This window comes from Rhopalosiphum padi, chromosome 4 (genome assembly GCF_020882245.1).
Source record: "Rhopalosiphum padi isolate XX-2018 chromosome 4, ASM2088224v1, whole genome shotgun sequence".
Lineage (NCBI taxonomy): Eukaryota > Metazoa > Arthropoda > Insecta > Hemiptera > Aphididae > Rhopalosiphum > Rhopalosiphum padi.
In genome coordinates this window covers 14,902,910-14,927,584 of record NC_083600.1, presented here as the reverse complement: position 1 = coordinate 14,927,584, position 24,675 = coordinate 14,902,910, and the positions used below count along the sequence as shown (strand labels likewise).

The following is a 24,675-nucleotide window of genomic DNA, read 5'->3' as shown; positions in this document are numbered from 1 at the left end:
AATATACAATATATACGACATATATATGAATTATCTTTTGAATCATTTTTTCACATTTTTGAAGATTTTAGGTTTAATACTTGATTTAAAAACAATTCTCTGTACACACTTTTTAGAAACAATAAAATCCAATTTTATGTGTTTAACCAACATATTTTTAAAATGGTTTATTAAATTGCATTTTGTTCTAAACACGTATAGGTAAAGACATAAATAATAATCATAATATTAATACGAATACGATTGTCCATTTAAATAGCCATTTTTTAATCCTAGTAATTTTTAAAATCTGAGCCTACGAAAGTCAATTAAGTGGCGTGCAATTTCATTCTCTTGAAAAACCGATAGGGGTCGAGGCGAAGTGATGCGAAAGTAATCCCGACTTAGTACTAGGTTCTTTTTAAAACAAGTTAGAGAAATAGGCAATAGCCATTTGTCAATACATTAAGGTTATATTATATTTTTGTTTTTTTATTGTCTTGAAAACAATAGCAATTAAGCAGTAAGCAGTACCTATAAATTGGAGGTACTTGTACGACGAACATTCACCTAGCATAGAATTTTTTATCTTGCATATTCAAGAGGAAAGTACCCATATGTTGAAAATTGTGATGTATTATATAAAGGATTGGTGTAGGAGTCAAAATATTTTATTACTCTGAAGTTTTTATTTCTATTCTGCTCTTCTAAACTTAAAATATTATTGATTAGTGATTACTAATACGTCTTCAATTATACATTTTACTATTTTTGAAATGTACAATACTGCAGTTATATCTTTAAATACATAGTATAAAATATGTTAATATTTGTACACTAGAGATTGTTTTATAAATAGTGGCATTACTATATTAGGTTATAATTATTCGGAAATTTAAAATTTATAGCTATATAAAAACAATGAAGTTTTCAATTCCTATTTATGTATGAATTGCATGTATGTATGCATGTATGTATGTATGTATGTATGTATGTATGTATGTATGTATGTATGTATGTATGTATGTATGTATGTATGTATGTATGTATGTATGTATGTATGTATGTATGTATGTATGTATGTATGTACGTATAAGTATGTATGTATGTGTATGTATGAAAATGTAAAATTTTTTTATTATTAGAGAAAAGAAAAACATTCTATACACACAATTTGTACAATAAGTTATTATGTTTTAAAAAATACGTGTATCGTAGTATGAACGTTAGGGAATGGAAGTTGATGATAGAGGAAGTTGCGAATTTGTATACTCCCCTAATTTTAATTTTTACAGCAGTTTTGTACACTTTACATAGTGTACAACTCTAAATTATGTATTTAAACCTAATTTAAATAATAACTACATACCTACAAGTTTTTACGTATTGTAAGTTTTTTAATCACTATTTTTTTTAAACAAAATCATTTTAATCGTATATTTATGTAAATTGAACATTTTGTAGTAATTGTGTTTACTTGTTGATTTATTTTAAAAATAATTGTGTATATACCTCGGAATCTCGATTGGTGTCTGAGGTTGAAGAATGAGTAGTTTCCTCATCATCTAATGATACTGATTCTGTTATAGAAGCAGGTTGTTGTTCGGACATTGATGAACAAGAAGAACGTTTTGGTTGCTCATATACTAATTCTACAGATGAAACACGATCTGAGGAGCTTGAGAAGACTTCTGATGTAATTAATACTGAACTGATTTTTTTATCAGCCTTTAAACACCTGTGAGCCGGACTTACTGGTAATGATGTTGGACTTATTTTTCTAGGTGAAGACATAAAGTCAAAACCACTTCTTTGTGACGGAGCACTTAAGACTCTTGGGTCCGAAACAGATGCTGATCGTGTATCCAAAAGTGACAAATTCTTTTTAGTTGTAATTTTATTTGAATTATCTTTAATAGGTATTTTTGACGGAGACGTAGGAACTTTCTTTTGTTTATCAGATATTATACGCTGATATTTTGTTGAAACATCAGATGTTTTACTGTGAAAATGAGAAATATTTTCAAGTTTTCTATTGCGAGATTCAGTAGACGCCATATAACTTTTTAATTTAGGTTTGGGAGAAGTTTCGGGTACTTCCAACACTTGTTTATTTTTTAATTTTTCATTTACAGTTGTTTTACGATATTTATCTATTTCTGGTTTATTAAATTTTTTATTTAACATTTTATTTGTGACTGATAATTTATTATTCGTACCTTGTGATTCAAGTGGTGGATGTAAAACACTTGTCAAAATATTACTTGATGAACGTTTTGCATCTAATAGCTTAGTACTTGAAAGTTGATCAATTTTTGAATAGTTTTTTTTATTTACGGTGGTAATTGATTTTGTTGATGATTCGTTTGATATTTTAGTTGAAGTTGAAACTTTTATTGAAGTTACATTTTCACGTGTTTTTTGATTGTTTTTAATTTCAGGATTAAATTCTTGACGGATATTTGACTTTTTTGTAAATGACTGATTTAAAGTTTGGTTCTTAGATATGAAAGTTGAAGATTTGCATTCACTGTTATCTACGGTTTCAATTTCAGATCCAAGAGATGATACAATATTTTGCGTTATTTTTTTAGAAGAGTTCAATGATTTGAAATCTGTCAATTCAGTATCAGCTTTTGTTCTTAAGCTACTTGAAGATTTTATTAAATTGGATTTGGAATTAACAAATCTTCTTTGACTCGATACACTAACATTATGCATCGATGATTTGGATTCAAAAGATGAACGAACAGTTTTTGTACTTTCAGATCTCGTAACTTTTGATTTATTAGATGCCATAGATGATTTAGATATTGTAGATGTGTAAGAACGTAATGAAGAACTACGTGTAACTCCAATACTTTCGGGTTTGATAATTTCTTTTAATTTAGTATTCCTTTTAATATATTCATTTTTAACACTATCTAAATCTTTTGATTTTTTAGAAGAACTGAAGCTTGACATTGTAATATCTGATTTTCGAAGTCCATACGATTTTTTACTTACATATTTCTCTTTTGTATTACTATCAATAACATTAACTGAATTATTTGATGGAGCACTATCAGTTTGAGGTGTAGTACTACTGGTGGAGGACTTTTCAAGAAAGTCAACATTTTTCAATTTATGATGTATTAAAGTATTTTCTATATATTCATTACTAACGTTAGAATTATAAAAACCAGTTTTTTCCTCTGTTTTAAGCTTCACACTTCTATTTTCACCATTCTCGGAATCATTCAAGCTATGATCAAACTCAAAATGATCTAAAGTTGTAGATGTTACGTTCATAAACTCGCAAAGATTATCACTTAATTCAATATTTGACTTTTCAAAAAATGTATCTCTTAAATTATTTAAGGATATATCTCTACCTACAGAAGTTGATGTATCAACTTCTAAATTATCCAAACAACATATTTCAGTACTACCATGGTCATCATTAATAATAAAGGAATCATTATCATATTCATTAGTAGATAAATGAGATGAAACAGAATTATTGATCTCGGGCAATAGAGATGTGTTATTAACTTCGGAAATAGTCTTAGTGTCGAATTGGTAAGAATTAGACGAAGTAGCTAAATTATCGAAATAAGACACTTCAAATTTATTCGTAAGACTATCAAGTGATATGTCAGGGTCTAAAGAATCACATAATTTGAGATTGGAGCTCAAAAAATTCTCAGGCTTGCTTCTTACGATTTCATCAAAACTATTTTCACTACAGATTATTTCATTAGAGTAGGACTCTGTTACAGCAGTAGATTCAGATAAAGGTTTACCGGTAATTATTTCATGTGAAAATATTTCTGTAGTATTGGTTTCAATATTTATTAATTTTCGAGACTCATCGAAAGTATCAAATTTAGAAGTGTCAGATTTTTCGAATATAGGTTTAATCACCGTAGCGGAGTCTGATAAAGTTTTAGGTAAATTAAATTCAACTGGCTTAAATTGAATAGATTCATTTGAGTCAGATTTAGTTAAATCAGTTAAATCAGCTGTTGGTATTTTGGGATCTTTATCGTCAGTTAATAATACTGTCAAATCTTTTTCACTAGTAATTGATTTAATCGAATCTTTCGAATCAGATTTAGTCAATTCTAGTATATCTGTTATCGGTTTGTCAGTTATTATTTCATGTTTGATAATTTCAGTAGTTTTGGATTCAATATTTATTATTTTTTCTGATTCATGTTTTGAATCATATTTAATAGTACCAGATTTTTCGATTGTTGAATTATCTAGAATAGGTACATCTTTTAGAGTTTCACGAATGTCCTTCTCAACAGGTGTTAATTTAATTGTTTCTTTTAAATCAGGTTTTGTTAAATCAGTTTTAACAGCCGTTGGTTTTTTGGTATCTTTATCGTCAGTTAATAATTTTTTCAAATCTGTTTCACTAGTTATGGATTTAATCGAATCTTTCGAATCAGATTTGGTTAAATCAATTTTATCAGTTGTTGGTTTTTTGGGATCTTTATCGTCGGTTAATAATACTGTCAACTCTTTTTCAGTAGTTAAAGATTTTATCGATTCTTTCGAATCAGATTTACTCAATTCTAATATATTACTTATCGGTTTGTCAGTTGTTAATTCATGTTTGATAATTTCAGTAGTTTTGGACTCAATATTTATTATTTTTGCTGATTCATGTTTTGTATAATATTTAATAGTATCAGATTTTTCGATTGTTGGTTTATCTAGAATAGGTACATATTTAAGAGTTTCATGAATGTCTTTCTCAACAGGTGTTAATTTAATTGTTTCTTTTAAATCAGATTTGGTTAAATCAATTTTATCAGTTGTTGGTTTTTTGGTATCTTTATCGTCAGTTAATAACCTTTTCAAGTCCGTCTGACTAGTTATGGATTTAATCGAATCTTTCGAATTAGATTTGGTTAAATCAATTTTATCAGTTGTTGGTTTTTTGGGATCTTTATCGTCGCTTAATAATCCTGTCAACTCTTTTTCACTAGTTATTGATTTAATCGAATCTTTCGAATCAGATTTAGTCAATTCTATTATATCTGTTATCGGTTTGTCAGTTGTTAATTCATGTTTGATAATTTCAGTAGTTTTGGACTCAATATTTATTATTTTTGCTGATTCATGTTTTGTATCATATTTAATAGTATCAGATTTTTCGATTATTGGTTTATCTAGAATAGGTACATCTTTAAGAGTTTCATGAATGTCCTTCTCAACAGGTGTTAATTTAATTGTTTCTTTTAAATCAGATGTTGTTAAATCATTTTTAACAGCTGTTGGTATTTTGGGATCTTTATCGTCAGCTAATAATCCTTTCAAGTCTTTTTCACTAGTTAAAGATTTTATCGATTCTTTTGAATCAGATTTGGTTAAATCAATTTTATCATTTGTTGGTTTTTTGGGATCTTTATCATCATTTAATAACCCTTTCAAGTCTGTTTCACTAGTTATGGATTTAATCGAATCTTTCGAATCAGATTTGGTTAAATCAATATTATCAGTTGTTGGTTTTTTGGGATCTTTATCGTCAGTTAATAACCCTTTCAAGTCTGTTTCACTAGTTATAGATTTAATCGAATCTTTTGAATCAGATTTGGTGAAATCAATTTTATCAGTTGTTGGTTTTTTGGGATCTTTATCGTCAGTTAATAATAATGTCAACTCTTTTTCACTAGTTAAAGATTTAATCGATTCTTTGGAGTCAGATTTAGTTAAATCAGTTTTATCAGTTGTTGGTTTTTTAGGATCATTATCGTCAGTTAATAATATTGTCAACTCTTTTTCACTAGTTATTGATTTAATCGAATCTTTCGAATCAGATTTAGTCAATTCCAATATATCACTTATCGGTTTGTCAGTTGTTAATTCATGTTTGATAATTTCAGTAGTTTTGGACTCAATATTTATTATTTTTCCTGATTCATGTTTTGTATCATATTTAATAGTATCAGATTTTTCGATTGTTGGTTTCTCTAGAATAGGTAAATCTTTAAGAGTTTCATGAATGTCCTTCTCAATAGGTGTTAATTTAATTGTTTCTTTTAAATCAGATGTTGTTAAATCAATTTTATCAGTTGTTGGTTTTTTGGGATCTTTATCGTCAGTTGATAACCCTTTCAAGTCTGTTTCACTAGTTAATGATATTATCGAATATTTCGAATCAGATTTGATTAAATCAGTTTTATCAGTTGTTGGTTTTTTGGGTTTTTTATCGTCATTTAATAACCCTTTCAAGTCTGTTTCACTAGTTATGGATTTAATCGAATCTTTCGAATCAGATTTGGTTAAATCAATATTATCAGTTGTTGGTTTTTTGGGATCTTTATCGTCAGTTAATAACCCTTTCAAGTATGTTTCACTAGTTAATGATATTATCGAATCTTTCGAATCAGATTTGGTTAAATCAATATTATCAGTTGTTGGTTTTTTGGGATCTTTATCGTCAGTTAATAACCCTTTCAAGTCTGTTTCACTAGTTAATGATATTATCGAATCTGTCGAATCAGATTTTGTTAAATCAATTTTGTCAGTTGTTTGTTTTATGGTATCTTTATCGTCAGTTAATAACCTTTTCAAGTCCGTCTCACTAGTTATGGATTTAATCGAATCTTTCGAATTAGATTGGGTTAAATCAATTTTATCAGTTGTTGGTTTTTTGGGATCTTTATCGTCGCTTAATAATCCTGTCAACTCTTTTTCACTAGTTATTGATTTAATCGAATCTTTCGAATCAGATTTAGTCAATTCTATTATATCTGTTATCGGTTTGTCAGTTGTTAATTCATGTTTGATAATTTCAGTAGTTTTGGACTCAATATTTATTATTTTTGCTGATTCATGTTTTGTATCATATTTAATAGTATCAGATTTTTCGATTATTGGTTTATCTAGAATAGGTACATCTTTAAGAGTTTCATGAATGTCCTTCTCAATAGGTGTTAATTTAATTGTTTCTTTTAAATCAGATGTTGTTAAATCAATTTTATCAGTTGTTGGTTTTTTGGGATCTTTATCGTCAGTTGATAACCCTTTCAAGTCTGTTTCACTAGTTAATGATATTATCGAATATTTCGAATCAGATTTGATTAAATCAGTTTTATCAGTTGTTGGTTTTTTGGGTTTTTTATCGTCATTTAATAACCCTTTCAAGTCTGTTTCACTAGTTATGGATTTAATCGAATCTTTCGAATCAGATTTGGTTAAATCAATATTATCAGTTTTTGGTTTTTTGGGATCTTTATCGTCAGTTAATAACCCTTTCAAGTCTGTTTCACTAGTTAATGATATTATCGAATCTTTCGAATCAGATTTGGTTAAATCAATATTATCAGTTGTTGGTTTTTTGGGATCTTTATCGTCAGTTAATAACCCTTTCAAGTCTGTTTCACTAGTTAATGATATTATCGAATCTGTCGAATCAGATTTTGTTAAATCAATTTTGTCAGTTGTTTGTTTTATGGTATCTTTATCGTCAGTTAATAACCTTTTCAAGTCCGTCTCACTAGTTATGGATTTAATCGAATCTTTCGAATTAGATTGGGTTAAATCAATTTTATCAGTTGTTGGTTTTTTGGGATCTTTATCGTCGCTTAATAATCCTGTCAACTCTTTTTCACTAGTTATTGATTTAATCGAATCTTTCGAATCAGATTTAGTCAATTCTATTATATCTGTTATCGGTTTAGCAGTTATTATTTCTTGTTTGATAATTTGAGTAGTTTTGGATTCAATATTTATTATTTTTTCTGATTCATGTTTTGTATCATATTTAATATTATCAGATTTTTCGGTTGTTGGTTTATCTAGAATAGGTACATCTTTTAGAGTTTCATGAATGTCCTGCACAACAGGTGTTAATTTAATTGTTTCATTCAAATCAGATTTAGTTAAATCAGATTTATCAGTTGTTGGTTTTTTGGGATCTTTATCGTCAGTTAATAATACTGTCAACTCTTTTTCACTAGTTAAAGATATAATCGAATCTTTCAAATCAGATTTGGTTAAATCAATTTTATCAGTTGTTGGTTTTTTGGGATCTTTATTGTCATTTAATAACCCTTTCAAGTCTGTTTCACTGGTTATGGATTTAATCGAATCTTTCGAATCAGATTTGGTTAAATCAATATTATCAGTTGTTGGTTTTTTGGGATCTTCATCGTCATTTAATAACCCTTTCATGTCTGTTTCACTAGTTATGGATTTAATCGAATCTTTCGAATCAGATTTGGTGAAATCAATTTTATCAGTTGTTGGTTTTTTGGGATCTTTATCGTCGGTTAATAATAGAGTCAACTCTTTTTCACTAGTTAAAGATTTAATCGATTCTTTGGAGTCAGATTTAGTTAAATCAATTTTATCAGTTGTAGGTTTTTTGGGATCTTTATCGTCGGTTAATAATTCAGTCAACTCTTTGTCACTAGTTATAGATTTAATCGAATCTTTTGAATCAGATTTGGTTAAATCAATTTTATCAGTTGTTAGTTTTTTGGGATCTTTATCGTCAGTTAATAACCCTTTCAAGTCTGTTTCACTAGTTAATGATATTATCGAATCTTTCGAATCAGATTTGGTGAAATCAGTTTTATCAGTTGTTGGTTTTTTGGGATCATTATCGTCAGTTAATAATATTGTCAACTCTTTTTCACTAGTTATTGATTTAATCGAATCTTTCGAATCAGATTTAGTCATATCCAATATATCACTTATCGGTTTGTCAGTTGTTAATTCATGTTTGATAATTTCAGTAGTTTTGGACTCAATATTTATTATTTTTCCTGATTCATGTTTTGTATCATATTTAATAGTATCAGATTTTTCGATTGTTGGTTTCTCTAGAATAGGTACATCTTTAAGAGTTTCATGAATGTCCTTCTCAACAGGTGTTAATTTAATTGTTTCATTCAAATCAGATTTATCAGTTGTTGGTTTTTTGGGATCTTTATCGTCAGTTAATAATACTGTCAACTCTTTTTCACTAGTTAAAGATTTAATCGAATCTTTCGAATCAGATTTGGTTAAATCAATTTTATCAGTTGTTGGTTTTTTGGGATCTTTATCGTCGGTTAATAATAGAGTCAACTCTTTTTCACTAGTTAAAGATTTAATCGATTCTTTGGAGTCAGATTTAGTTAAATCAATTTTATCAGTTGTAGGTTTTTTGGGATCTTTATCGTCGGTTAATAATACAGTCAACTCTTTGTCACTAGTTATAGATTTAATCGAATCTTTTGAATCAGATTTGGTTAAATCAATTTTATCAGTTGTTGGTTTTTTGGGATCTTTATCGTCAGTTAATAATAATGTCAACTCTTTTTCACTAGTTATAGTTTTAATCGAATCTTTTGAATCAGATTTGGTGAAATCAATTTTATCAGTTGTTGGTTTTTTGGGATCTTTATCGTCAGTTAATAATAATGTCAAATCTTTTTCACTAGTTAAAGATTTAATCGATTCTTTGGAGTCAGATTTAGTTAAATCAGTTTTATCAGTTGTTGGTTTTTTGGGATCATTATCGTCAGTTAATAATATTGTCAACTCTTTTTCACTAGTTATTGATTTAATCGAATCTTTCGAATCAGATTTAGTCAATTCTATTATATCTGTTATCGGTTTAGCAGTTATTATTTCTTGTTTGATAATTTGAGTAGTTTTGGATTCAATATTTATTATTTTTTCTGATTCATGTTTTGTATCATATTTAATATTTTCAGATTTTTCGGTTGTTGGTTTATCTAGAATAGGTACATCTTTTAGAGTTTCATGAATGTCCTGCACAACAGGTGTTAATTTAATTGTTTCATTCAAATCAGATTTAGTTAAATCAGATTTATCAGTTGTTGGTTTTTTGGGATCTTTATCGTCAGTTAATAATACTGTCAACTCTTTTTCACTAGTTAAAGATATAATCGAATCTTTCGAATCAGATTTGGTTAAATCAATTTTATCAGTTGTTGGTTTTTTGGGATCTTTATTGTCATTTAATAACCCTTTCAAGTCTGTTTCACTGGTTATGGATTTAATCGAATCTTTCGAATCAGATTTGGTTAAATCAATATTATCAGTTGTTGGTTTTTTGGGATCTTCATCGTCATTTAATAACCCTTTCAAGTCTGTTTCACTAGTTAATGATATTATCGAATCTTTCGAATCAGATTTGGTGAAATCAGTTTTATCAGTTGTTGGTTTTTTGGGATCTTTATCGTCAGTTAATAATACTGTCAACTCTTTTTCACTAGTTAAAGATATAATCGAATCTTTCGAATCAGATTTGGTTAAATCAATTTTATCAGTTGTTGGTTTTTTGGGATCTTTATTGTCATTTAATAACCCTTTCAAGTCTGTTTCACTGGTTATGGATTTAATCGAATCTTTCGAATCAGATTTGGTTAAATCAATATTATCAGTTGTTGGTTTTTTGGGATCTTCATCGTCATTTAATAACCCTTTCAAGTCTTTTTCACTAGTTATTGATTTAATCGAATCTTTCGAATCAGATTTAGTCAATTCCAATATATCACTTATCGGTTTGTCAGTTGTTAATTCATGTTTGATAATTTCAGTAGTTTTGGACTCAATATTTATTATTTTTCCTGATTCATGTTTTGTATCATATTTAATAGTATCAGATTTTTCGATTGTTGGTTTCTCTAGAATAGGTAAATCTTTAAGAGTTTCATGAATGTCCTTCTCAATAGGTGTTAATTTAATTGTTTCTTTTAAATCAGATGTTGTTAAATCAATTTTATCAGTTGTTGGTTTTTTGGGATCTTTATCGTCAGTTGATAACCCTTTCAAGTCTGTTTCACTAGTTAATGATATTATCGAATATTTCGAATCAGATTTGATTAAATCAGTTTTATCAGTTGTTGGTTTTTTGGGTTTTTTATCGTCATTTAATAACCCTTTCAAGTCTGTTTCACTAGTTATGGATTTAATCGAATCTTTCGAATCAGATTTGGTTAAATCAATATTATCAGTTGTTGGTTTTTTGGGATCTTTATCGTCAGTTAATAACCCTTTCAAGTCTGTTTCACTAGTTAATGATATTATCGAATCTTTCGAATCAGATTTGGTTAAATCAATATTATCAGTTGTTGGTTTTTTGGGATCTTTATCGTCAGTTAATAACCCTTTCAAGTCTGTTTCACTAGTTAATGATATTATCGAATCTGTCGAATCAGATTTTGTTAAATCAATTTTGTCAGTTGGTTGTTTTATGGTATCTTTATCGTCAGTTAATAACCTTTTCAAGTCCGTCTCACTAGTTATGGATTTAATCGAATCTTTCGAATTAGATTGGGTTAAATCAATTTTATCAGTTGTTGGTTTTTTGGGATCTTTATCGTCGCTTAATAATCCTGTCAACTCTTTTTCACTAGTTATTGATTTAATCGAATCTTTCGAATCAGATTTAGTCAATTCTATTATATCTGTTATCGGTTTAGCAGTTATTATTTCTTGTTTGATAATTTGAGTAGTTTTGGATTCAATATTTATTATTTTTTCTGATTCATGTTTTGTATCATATTTAATATTATCAGATTTTTCGGTTGTTGGTTTATCTAGAATAGGTACATCTTTTAGAGTTTCATGAATGTCCTGCACAACAGGTGTTAATTTAATTGTTTCATTCAAATCAGATTTAGTTAAATCAGATTTATCAGTTGTTGGTTTTTTGGGATCTTTATCGTCAGTTAATAATACTGTCAACTCTTTTTCACTAGTTAAAGATATAATCGAATCTTTCAAATCAGATTTGGTTAAATCAATTTTATCAGTTGTTGGTTTTTTGGGATCTTTATTGTCATTTAATAACCCTTTCAAGTCTGTTTCACTGGTTATGGATTTAATCGAATCTTTCGAATCAGATTTGGTTAAATCAATATTATCAGTTGTTGGTTTTTTGGGATCTTCATCGTCATTTAATAACCCTTTCATGTCTGTTTCACTAGTTATGGATTTAATCGAATCTTTCGAATCAGATTTGGTGAAATCAATTTTATCAGTTGTTGGTTTTTTGGGATCTTTATCGTCGGTTAATAATAGAGTCAACTCTTTTTCACTAGTTAAAGATTTAATCGATTCTTTGGAGTCAGATTTAGTTAAATCAATTTTATCAGTTGTAGGTTTTTTGGGATCTTTATCGTCGGTTAATAATTCAGTCAACTCTTTGTCACTAGTTATAGATTTAATCGAATCTTTTGAATCAGATTTGGTTAAATCAATTTTATCAGTTGTTAGTTTTTTGGGATCTTTATCGTCAGTTAATAACCCTTTCAAGTCTGTTTCACTAGTTAATGATATTATCGAATCTTTCGAATCAGATTTGGTGAAATCAGTTTTATCAGTTGTTGGTTTTTTGGGATCATTATCGTCAGTTAATAATATTGTCAACTCTTTTTCACTAGTTATTGATTTAATCGAATCTTTCGAATCAGATTTAGTCATATCCAATATATCACTTATCGGTTTGTCAGTTGTTAATTCATGTTTGATAATTTCAGTAGTTTTGGATTCAATATTTATTATTTTTCCTGATTCATGTTTTGTATCATATTTAATAGTATCAGATTTTTCGATTGTTGGTTTCTCTAGAATAGGTACATCTTTAAGAGTTTCATGAATGTCCTTCTCAACAGGTGTTAATTTAATTGTTTCATTCAAATCAGATTTATCAGTTGTTGGTTTTTTGGGATCTTTATCGTCAGTTAATAATACTGTCAACTCTTTTTCACTAGTTAAAGATTTAATCGAATCTTTCGAATCAGATTTGGTTAAATCAATTTTATCAGTTGTTGGTTTTTTGGGATCTTTATCGTCGGTTAATAATAGAGTCAACTCTTTTTCACTAGTTAAAGATTTAATCGATTCTTTGGAGTCAGATTTAGTTAAATCAATTTTATCAGTTGTAGGTTTTTTGGGATCTTTATCGTCGGTTAATAATACAGTCAACTCTTTGTCACTAGTTAATGATATTATCGAATCTTTCGAATCAGATTTGGTTAAATCAATTTTATCAGTTGTTGGTTTTTTGGGATCTTTATCGTCAGTTAATAATAATGTCAACTCTTTTTCACTAGTTATAGTTTTAATCGAATCTTTTGAATCAGATTTGGTGAAATCAATTTTATCAGTTGTTGGTTTTTTGGGATCTTTATCGTCAGTTAATAATAATGTCAAATCTTTTTCACTAGTTAAAGATTTAATCGATTCTTTGGAGTCAGATTTAGTTAAATCAGATTTATCAGTTGTTGGTTTTTTGGGATCTTTATCGTCAGTTAATAATACTGTCAACTCTTTTTCACTAGTTAAAGATATAATCGAATCTTTCGAATCAGATTTGGTTAAATCAATTTTATCAGTTGTTGGTTTTTTGGGATCTTTATTGTCATTTAATAACCCTTTCAAGTCTGTTTCACTGGTTATGGATTTAATCGAATCTTTCGAATCAGATTTGGTTAAATCAATATTATCAGTTGTTGGTTTTTTGGGATCTTCATCGTCATTTAATAACCCTTTCAAGTCTGTTTCACTAGTTAATGATATTATCGAATCTTTCGAATCAGATTTGGTGAAATCAGTTTTATCAGTTGTTGGTTTTTTGGGATCTTTATCGTCAGTTAATAATACTGTCAACCCTTTTTCACTAGTTAAAGATTTAATCGAATCTTTCGAATCAGATTTGGTTAAATCAATTTTATCAGTTGTTAGTTTTTTGGGATCTTTATCGTCAGTTAATAACCCTTTCAAGTCTGTTTCACTAGTTAATGATATTATCGAATCTTTCGAATCAGATTTGGTGAAATCAATTTTATCAGTTGTTGGTTTTTTGGGATCTTTATTGTCAGTTGATAGTACTGTCAACTCTTTTTCACCAGTTATTGATTTAATCGAATCTTTCGAATCAGATTTAGTCATTTCCAATATATCACTTATCGGTTTGTCAGTTGTTAATTCATGTTTGATAATTTCAGTAGTTTTGGACTCAATATTTATTATTTTTCCTGATTCATGTTTTGTATCATATTTAATAGTATCAGATTTTTCGATTGTTGGTTTCTCTAGAATAGGTACATCTTTAAGAGTTTCATGAATGTCCTTCTCAATAGGTGTTAATTTAATTGTTTCTTTTAAATCAGATGTTGTTAAATCAATTTTATCAGTTGTTGGTTTTTTGGGATCTTTATCGTCAGTTAATAATACTGTCAACTCTTTTTCACTAGTTAAAGATATAATCGAATCTTTCGAATCAGATTTGGTTAAATCAATTTTGTCAGTTGTTTGTTTTATGGTATCTTTATCGTCAGTTAATAACCTTTTCAAGTCCGTCTCACTAGTTATGGATTTAATCGAATCTTTCGAATTAGATTTGGTTAAATCAATTTTATCAGTTGTTGGTTTTTTGGGAACTTTATCGTCGCTTAATAATCCTGTCAACTCTTTTTCACTAGTTATTGATTTAATCGAATCTTTCGAATCAGATTTAGTCAATTCTATTATATCTGTTATCGGTTTAGCAGTTATTATTTCTTGTTTGATAATTTGAGTAGTTTTGGATTCAATATTTATTATTTTTTCTGATTCATGTTTTGTATCATATTTAATATTATCAGATTTTTCGGTTGTTGGTTTATCTAGAATAGGTACATCTTTTGGAGTTTCATGAATGTCCTGCACAACAGGTGTTAATTTAATTGTTTCATTCAAATCAGATTTAGTTAAATCAGATTTATCAGTTGTTGGTTTTTTGAGATCTTTATCGTCAGTTAATAATACTGTCAACTCTTTTTCACTAGTTAAAGATATAATCGAATCTTTCGAATCAGATTTGGTTAAATCAATTTTATCAGTTGTTGGTTTTTTGGGATCTTTATTGTCATTTAATAACCCTTTCAAGTCTGTTTCACTGGTTATTGATTTAATCGAATCTTTCGAATCAGATTTGGTTAAATCAATATTATCAGTTGTTGGTTTATTGGGATCTTCATCGTCATTTAATAACCCTTTCATGTCTGTTTCACTAGTTATGGATTTAATCGAATCTTTCGAATCAGATTTGGTGAAATTAATTTTATCAGTTGTTGGTTTTTTGGGATCTTTATCGTCGGTTAATAATAGAGTCAACTCTTTTTCACTAGTTAAAGATTTAATCGATTCTTTGGAGTCAGATTTGGTTAAATCAATTTTATCAGTTGTTAGTTTTTTGGGATCTTTATCGTCAGTTAATAACCCTTTCAAGTCTGTTTCACTAGTTAATGATATTATCGAATCTTTCGAATCAGATTTGGTGAAATCAATTTTATCAGTTGTTGGTTTTTTGGGATCTTTATTGTCAGTTGATAGTACTGTCAACTCTTTTTCACTAGTTATTGATTTAATCGAATCTTTCGAATCAGATTTACTCAATTCTAATATATCAGTTATCGGTTTGTCAGTTGTTAATTCATGTTTGATAATTTCAGTAGTTTTGGACTCAATATTTATTATTTTTCCTGATTCATGTTTTGTATCATATTTAATAGTATCAGATTTTTCGATTGTTGGTTTCTCTAGAATAGGTACATCTTTAAGAGTTTCATGAATGTCCTTCTCAATAGGTGTTAATTTAATTGTTTCTTTTAAATCAGATGTTGTTAAATCAATTTTATCAGTTGTTGGTTTTTTGGGATCTTTATCGTCAGTTAATAATACTGTCAACCCTTTTTCACTAGTTAAAGATTTAATCGAATCTTTCAAATCAGATTTGGTTAAATCAATTTTATCAGTTGTTAGTTTTTTGGGATCTTTATCGTCAGTTAATAACCCTTTCAAGTCTGTTTCACTAGTTAATGATATTATCGAATCTTTCGAATCAGATTTGGTGAAATCAATTTTATCAGTTGTTGGTTTTTTGGGATCTTTATTGTCAGTTGATAGTACTGTCAACTCTTTTTCACTAGTTATTGATTTAATCGAATCTTTCGAATCAGATTTACTCAATTCTAATATATCAGTTATCGGTTTGTCAGTTGTTAATTCATGTTTGATAATTTCAGTAGTTTTGGACTCAATATTTATTATTTTTGCTGATTCATGTTTTGTATCATATTTAATAGTATCAGATTTTTCGATTGTTGGTTTATCTAGAATAGGTACATCTTTAAGAGTTTCATGAATGTCCTTCTCAACAGGTGTTAATTTAATTGTTTCATTCAAATCAGATTTATCAGTTGTTGGTTTTTTGGGATCTTTATCGTCAGTTAATAATACTGTCAACTCTTTTTCACTAGTTAAAGATTTAATCGAATCTTTCGAATCAGATTTGGTTAAATCAATTTTATCAGTTGTTGGTTTTTTGGGATCTTTATCGTCGGTTAATAATAGAGTCAACTCTTTTTCACTAGTTAAAGATTTAATCGATTCTTTGGAGTCAGATTTAGTTAAATCAATTTTATCAGTTGTAGGTTTTTTGGGATCTTTATCGTCGGTTAATAATACAGTCAACTCTTTGTCACTAGTTATAGATTTAATCGAATCTTTTGAATCAGATTTGGTTAAATCAATTTTATCAGTTGTTAGTTTTTTGGGATCTTTATCGTCAGTTAATAACCCTTTCAAGTCTGTTTCACTAGTTAATGATATTATCGAATCTTTCGAATCAGATTTGGTGAAATCAATTTTATCAGTTGTTGGTTTTTTGGGATCATTATCGTCAGTTAATAATATTGTCAACTCTTTTTCACTAGTTATTGATTTAATCGAATCTTTCGAATCAGATTTAGTCAATTCTATTATATCTGTTATCGGTTTAGCAGTTATTATTTCTTGTTTGATAATTTGAGTAGTTTTGGATTCAATATTTATTATTTTTTCTGATTCATGTTTTGTATCATATTTAATATTATCAGATTTTTCGGTTGTTGGTTTATCTAGAATAGGTACATCTTTTAGAGTTTCATGAATGTCCTGCACAACAGGTGTTAATTTAATTGTTTCATTCAAATCAGATTTAGTTAAATCAGATTTATCAGTTGTTGGTTTTTTGGGATCTTTATCGTCAGTTAATAATACTGTCAACTCTTTTTCACTAGTTAAAGATATAATCGAATCTTTCAAATCAGATTTGGTTAAATCAATTTTATCAGTTGTTGGTTTTTTGGGATCTTTATTGTCATTTAATAACCCTTTCAAGTCTGTTTCACTGGTTATGGATTTAATCGAATCTTTCGAATCAGATTTGGTTAAATCAATATTATCAGTTGTTGGTTTTTTGGGATCTTCATCGTCATTTAATAACCCTTTCATGTCTGTTTCACTAGTTATGGATTTAATCGAATCTTTCGAATCAGATTTGGTGAAATCAATTTTATCAGTTGTTGGTTTTTTGGGATCTTTATCGTCGGTTAATAATAGAGTCAACTCTTTTTCACTAGTTAAAGATTTAATCGATTCTTTGGAGTCAGATTTAGTTAAATCAATTTTATCAGTTGTAGGTTTTTTGGGATCTTTATCGTCGGTTAATAATTCAGTCAACTCTTTGTCACTAGTTATAGATTTAATCGAATCTTTTGAATCAGATTTGGTTAAATCAATTTTATCAGTTGTTAGTTTTTTGGGATCTTTATCGTCAGTTAATAACCCTTTCAAGTCTGTTTCACTAGTTAATGATATTATCGAATCTTTCGAATCAGATTTGGTGAAATCAGTTTTATCAGTTGTTGGTTTTTTGGGATCATTATCGTCAGTTAATAATATTGTCAACTCTTTTTCACTAGTTATTGATTTAATCGAATCTTTCGAATCAGATTTAGTCATATCCAATATATCACTTATCGGTTTGTCAGTTGTTAATTCATGTTTGATAATTTCAGTAGTTTTGGATTCAATATTTATTATTTTTCCTGATTCATGTTTTGTATCATATTTAATAGTATCAGATTTTTCGATTGTTGGTTTCTCTAGAATAGGTACATCTTTAAGAGTTTCATGAATGTCCTTCTCAACAGGTGTTAATTTAATTGTTTCATTCAAATCAGATTTATCAGTTGTTGGTTTTTTGGGATCTTTATCGTCAGTTAATAATACTGTCAACTCTTTTTCACTAGTTAAAGATTTAATCGAATCTTTCGAATCAGATTTGGTTAAATCAATTTTATCAGTTGTTGGTTTTTTGGGATCTTTATCGTCGGTTAATAACCCTTTCAAGTCTGTTTCACTAGTTAATGATATTATCGAATCTTTCGAATCAGATTTGGTGAAATCAATTTTATCAGTTGTTGGTTTTTTGGGATCTTTATTGTCAGTTGATAGTACTGTCAACTCTTTTTCACCAGTTATTGATTTAATCGAATCTTTCGAATCAGATTTAGTCATTTCCAATATATCACTTATCGGTTTGTCAGTTGTTAATTCATGTTTGATAATTTCAGTAGTTTTGGACTCAATATTTATTATTTTTCCTGATTCATGTTTTGTATCATATTTAATAGTATCAGATTTTTCGATTGTTGGTTTCTCTAGAATAGGTACATCTTTAAGAGTTTCATGAATGTCCTTCTCAATAGGTGTTAATTTAATTGTTTCTTTTAAATCAGATGTTGTTAAATCAATTTTATCAGTTGTTGGTTTTTTGGGATCTTTATCGTCAGTTAATAATACTGTCAACTCTTTTTCACTAGTTAAAGATATAATCGAATCTTTCGAATCAGATTTGGTTAAATCAATTTTGTCAGTTGTTTGTTTTATGGTATCTTTATCGTCAGTTAATAACCTTTTCAAGTCCGTCTCACTAGTTATGGATTTAATCGAATCTTTCGAATTAGATTTGGTTAAATCAATTTTATCAGTTGTTGGTTTTTTGGGAACTTTATCGTCGCTTAATAATCCTGTCAACTCTTTTTCACTAGTTATTGATTTAATCGAATCTTTCGAATCAGATTTAGTCAATTCTATTATATCTGTTATCGGTTTAGCAGTTATTATTTCTTGTTTGATAATTTGAGTAGTTTTGGATTCAATATTTATTATTTTTTCTGATTCATGTTTTGTATCATATTTAATATTATCAGATTTTTCGGTTGTTGGTTTATCTAGAATAGGTACATCTTTTGGAGTTTCATGAATGTCCTGCACAACAGGTGTTAATTTAATTGTTTCATTCAAATCAGATTTAGTTAAATCAGATTTATCAGTTGTTGGTTTTTTGAGATCTTTATCGTCAGTTAATAATACTGTCAACTCTTTTTCACTAGTTAAAGATATAATCGAATCTTTCGAATCAGATTTGGTTAAATCAATTTTATCAGTTGTTGGTTTTTTGGGATCTTTATTGTCATTTAATAACCCTTTCAAGTCTGTTTCACTGGTTATTGATTTAATCGAATCTTTCGAATCAGATTTGGTTAAATCAATATTATCAGTTGTTGGTTTATTGGGATCTTCATCGTCATTTAATAACCCTTTCATGTCTGTTTCACTAGTTATGGATTTAATCGAATCTTTCGAATCAGATTTGGTGAAATTAATTTTATCAGTTGTTGGTTTTTTGGGATCTTTATCGTCGGTTAATAATAGAGTCAACTCTTTTTCACTAGTTAAAGATTTAATCGATTCTTTGGAGTCAGATTTGGTTAAATCAATTTTATCAGTTGTTAGTTTTTTGGGATCTTTATCGTCAGTTAATAACCCTTTCAAGTCTGTTTCACTAGTTAATGATATTATCGAATCTTTCGAATCAGATTTGGTGAAATCAATTTTATCAGTTGTTGGTTTTTTGGGATCTTTATTGTCAGTTGATAGTACTGTCAACTCTTTTTCACTAGTTATTGATTTAATCGAATCTTTCGAATCAGATTTACTCAATTCTAATATATCAGTTATCGGTTTGTCAGTTGTTAATTCATGTTTGATAATTTCAGTAGTTTTGGACTCAATATTTATTATTTTTCCTGATTCATGTTTTGTATCATATTTAATAGTATCAGATTTTTCGATTGTTGGTTTCTCTAGAATAGGTACATCTTTAAGAGTTTCATGAATGTCCTTCTCAATAGGTGTTAATTTAATTGTTTCTTTTAAATCAGATGTTGTTAAATCAATTTTATCAGTTGTTGGTTTTTTGGGATCTTTATCGTCAGTTAATAATACTGTCAACCCTTTTTCACTAGTTAAAGATTTAATCGAATCTTTCAAATCAGATTTGGTTAAATCAATTTTATCAGTTGTTAGTTTTTTGGGATCTTTATCGTCAGTTAATAACCCTTTCAAGTCTGTTTCACTAGTTAATGATATTATCGAATCTTTCGAATCAGATTTGGTGAAATCAATTTTATCAGTTGTTGGTTTTTTGGGATCTTTATTGTCAGTTGATAGTACTGTCAACTCTTTTTCACTAGTTATTGATTTAATCGAATCTTTCGAATCAGATTTACTCAATTCTAATATATCAGTTATCGGTTTGTCAGTTGTTAATTCATGTTTGATAATTTCAGTAGTTTTGGACTCAATATTTATTATTTTTGCTGATTCATGTTTTGTATCATATTTAATAGTATCAGATTTTTCGATTGTTGGTTTATCTAGAATAGGTACATCTTTAAGAGTTTCATGAATGTCCTTCTCAACAGGTGTTAATTTAATTGTTTCATTCAAATCAGATTTATCAGTTGTTGGTTTTTTGGGATCTTTATCGTCAGTTAATAATACTGTCAACTCTTTTTCACTAGTTAAAGATTTAATCGAATCTTTCGAATCAGATTTGGTTAAATCAATTTTATCAGTTGTTGGTTTTTTGGGATCTTTATCGTCGGTTAATAATAGAGTCAACTCTTTTTCACTAGTTAAAGATTTAATCGATTCTTTGGAGTCAGATTTAGTTAAATCAATTTTATCAGTTGTAGGTTTTTTGGGATCTTTATCGTCGGTTAATAATACAGTCAACTCTTTGTCACTAGTTATAGATTTAATCGAATCTTTTGAATCAGATTTGGTTAAATCAATTTTATCAGTTGTTAGTTTTTTGGGATCTTTATCGTCAGTTAATAACCCTTTCAAGTCTGTTTCACTAGTTAATGATATTATCGAATCTTTCGAATCAGATTTGGTGAAATCAATTTTATCAGTTGTTGGTTTTTTGGGATCATTATCGTCAGTTAATAATATTGTCAACTCTTTTTCACTAGTTATTGATTTAATCGAATCTTTCGAATCAGATTTAGTCAATTCTATTATATCTGTTATCGGTTTAGCAGTTATTATTTCTTGTTTGATAATTTGAGTAGTTTTGGATTCAATATTTATTATTTTTTCTGATTCATGTTTTGTATCATATTTAATATTATCAGATTTTTCGGTTGTTGGTTTATCTAGAATAGGTACATCTTTTAGAGTTTCATGAATGTCCTGCACAACAGGTGTTAATTTAATTGTTTCATTCAAATCAGATTTAGTTAAATCAGATTTATCAGTTGTTGGTTTTTTGGGATCTTTATCGTCAGTTAATAATACTGTCAACTCTTTTTCACTAGTTAAAGATATAATCGAATCTTTCGAATCAGATTTGGTTAAATCAATTTTATCAGTTGTTGGTTTTTTGGGATCTTTATTGTCATTTAATAACCCTTTCAAGTCTGTTTCACTGGTTATGGATTTAATCGAATCTTTCGAATCAGATTTGGTGAAATCAATATTATCAGTTGTTGGTTTTTTGGGATCTTCGTCGTCATTTAATAACCCTTTCATGTCTGTTTCACTAGTTATGGATTTAATCGAATCTTTCGAATCAGATTTGGTGAAGTTAATTTTATCAGTTGTTGGTTTTTTGGGATCTTTATCGTCGGTTAATAATAGAGTCAACTCTTTTTCACTAGTTAAAGATTTAATCGATTCTTTGGAGTCAGATTTAGTTAAATCAATTTTATCAGTTGTAGGTTTTTTGGGATCTTTATCGTCGGTTAATAATACAGTCAACTCTTTGTCACTAGTTATAGATTTAATCGATTCTTTGGAGTCAGATTTAGTTAAATCAGTTTTATCAGTTGTTGGTTTTTTGGGATCATTATCGTCAGTTTTTAATATTGTCAACTCTTTTTCACTAGTTATTGATTTAATCGAATCTTTCGAATCAGATTTAGTCAATTCCAATATATCACTTATCGGTTTGTCAGTTGTTAATTCATGTTTGATAATTTCAGTAGTTTTGGACTCAATATTTATTATTTTTCCTGATTCATGTTTTGTATCATATTTAATAGTATCAGATTTTTCGATTGTTGGTTTCTCTAGAATAGGTACATCTTTAAGAGTTTCATGAATGTCCTTCTCAATAGGTGTTAATTTAATTGTTTCTTTTAAATCAGATGTTGTTAAATCAATTTTATCAGTTGTTGGTTTTTTGGGATCTTTATCGTCAGTTAATAATACTGTCAACCCTTTTTCACTAGTTAAAGATTTAATCGAATCTTTCGAATCAGATTTGGTTAAATCAATTTTATCAGTTGTTAGTTTTTTGGGATCTTTATTGTCAGTTAATAACCCTTTCAAGTCTGTTTCACTAGTTAATGATATTATCGAATCTTTCGAATCAGATTTGGTGAAATCAATTTTATCAGTTGTTGGTTTTTTGGGATCTTTATTGTCAGTTGATAGTACTGTCAACTCTTTTTCACTAGTTATTGATTTAATCGAATCTTTCGAATCAGATTTACTCAATTCTAATATATCAGTTATCGGTTTGTCAGTTGTTAATTCATGTTTGATAATTTCAGTAGTTTTGGACTCAATATTTATTATTTTTGCTGATTCATGTTTTGTATCATATTTAATAGTATCAGATTTTTCGATTGTTGGTTTATCTAGAATAGGTACATCTTTAAGAGTTTCATGAATGTCCTTTTCAACAGGTGTTAATTTAATTGTTTCATTCAAATCAGATTTATCAGTTGTTGGTTTTTTGGGATCTTTATCGTCAGTTAATAATACTGTCAACTCTTTTTCACTAGTTAAAGATTTAATCGAATCTTTCGAATCAGATTTGGTTAAATCAATTTTATCAGTTGTTGGTTTTTTGGGATCTTTATCGTCGGTTAATAATAGAGTCAACTCTTTTTCACTAGTTATAGATTTAATCGAATCTTTTGAATCAGATTTGGTGAAATCAATTTTATCAGTTGTTGGTTTTTTGGGATCTTTATTGTCAGTTGATAGTACTGTCAACTCTTTTTCACTAGTTATTGATTTAATCGAATCTTTCGAATCAGATTTACTCAATTCTAATATATCAGTTATCGGTTTGTCAGTTGTTAATTCATGTTTGATAATTTCAGTAGTTTTGGACTCAATATTTATTATTTTTGCTGATTTATGTTTTGTATCATATTTAATAGTATCAGATTTTTCGATTGTTGGTTTATCTAGAATAGGTACATCTTTAAGAGTTTCATGAATGTCCTTCTCAACAGGTGTTAATTTAATTGTTTCATTCAAATCAGATTTATCAGTTGTTGGTTTTTTGGGATCTTTATCGTCAGTTAATAATACTGTCAACTCTTTTTCACTAGTTAAAGATTTAATCGAATCTTTCGAATCAGATTTGGTTAAATCAATTTTATCAGTTGTTGGTTTTTTGGGATCTTTATCGTCGGTTAATAATAGAGTCAACTCTTTTTCACTAGTTAAAGATTTAATCGATTCTTCGGAGTCAGATTTAGTTAAATCAATTTTATCAGTTGTAGGTTTTTTGGGATCTTTATCGTCGGTTAATAATACAGTCAACTCTTTGTCACTAGTTATAGATTTAATCGATTCTTTGGAGTCAGATTTAGTTAAATCAGTTTTATCAGTTGTTGGTTTTTTGGGATCATTATCGTCAGTTTTTAATATTGTCAACTCTTTTTCACTAGTTATTGATTTAATCGAATCTTTCGAATCAGATTTAGTCAATTCCAATATATCACTTATCGGTTTGTCAGTTGTTAATTCATGTTTGATAATTTCAGTAGTTTTGGACTCAATATTTATTATTTTTCCTGATTCATGTTTTGTATCATATTTAATAGTATCAGATTTTTCGATTGTTGGTTTCTCTAGAATAGGTACATCTTTAAGAGTTTCATGAATGTCCTTTTCAATAGGTGTTAATTTAATTGTTTCTTTTAAATCAGATGTTATTAAATCAATTTTATCAGTTGTTGGTTTTTTGGGATCTTTATCGTCAGTTAATAATACTGTCAACTCTTTTTCACTAGTTAAAGATTTAATCGAATCTTTCGAATCAGATTTGGTTAAATCAATTTTATCAGTTGTTGGTTTTTTGGGATCTTTATCGTCAGTTAATAATAATGTCAAATCTTTTTCACTAGTTAAAGATTTAATCGATTCTTTGGAGTCAGATTTAGTTAAATCAGTTTTATCAGTTGTTGGTTTTTTGGGATCATTATCGTCAGTTAATAATATTGTCAACTCTTTTTCACTAGTTATTGATTTAATCGAATCTTTCGAATCAGATTTAGTCAATTCCAATATATCACTTATCGGTTTGTCAGTTGTTAATTCATGTTTGATAATTTCAGTAGTTTTGGACTCAATATTTATTATTTTTGCCGATTCATGTTTTGTATCATATTTAATAGTATCAGATTTTTCGATTGTTGGTTTATCTAGAATAGGTACATCTTTAAGAGTTTCATGAATGTCCTTCTCAACTGGTGTTAATTTAATTGTTTCATT

At 28.1% G+C, this 24,675-nt stretch overlaps 1 protein-coding gene across 19 annotated transcripts in view; it reads right to left on the bottom strand.

The window, feature by feature from the left end:
• LOC132929264 (uncharacterized) overlaps positions 1–24,675 on the bottom strand; it is a 111,871-nt gene that overhangs the window by 17,646 nt on the left and 69,550 nt on the right. For all 19 annotated transcript variants that reach the window (XR_009662087.1, XR_009662088.1, XM_060994491.1 and 16 more), the window contains one exon: positions 1,492–24,675. This exon is cut by the window's right edge and continues 12,176 nt beyond it. Coding sequence is in view for 17 of the 19 variants with exons in the window: in XM_060994491.1 (XP_060850474.1) it covers positions 1,492–24,675 (23,184 nt within the window). In the remaining 2 variants the exon portion in view is untranslated. The remainder of the gene's footprint in view (positions 1–1,491) is intronic.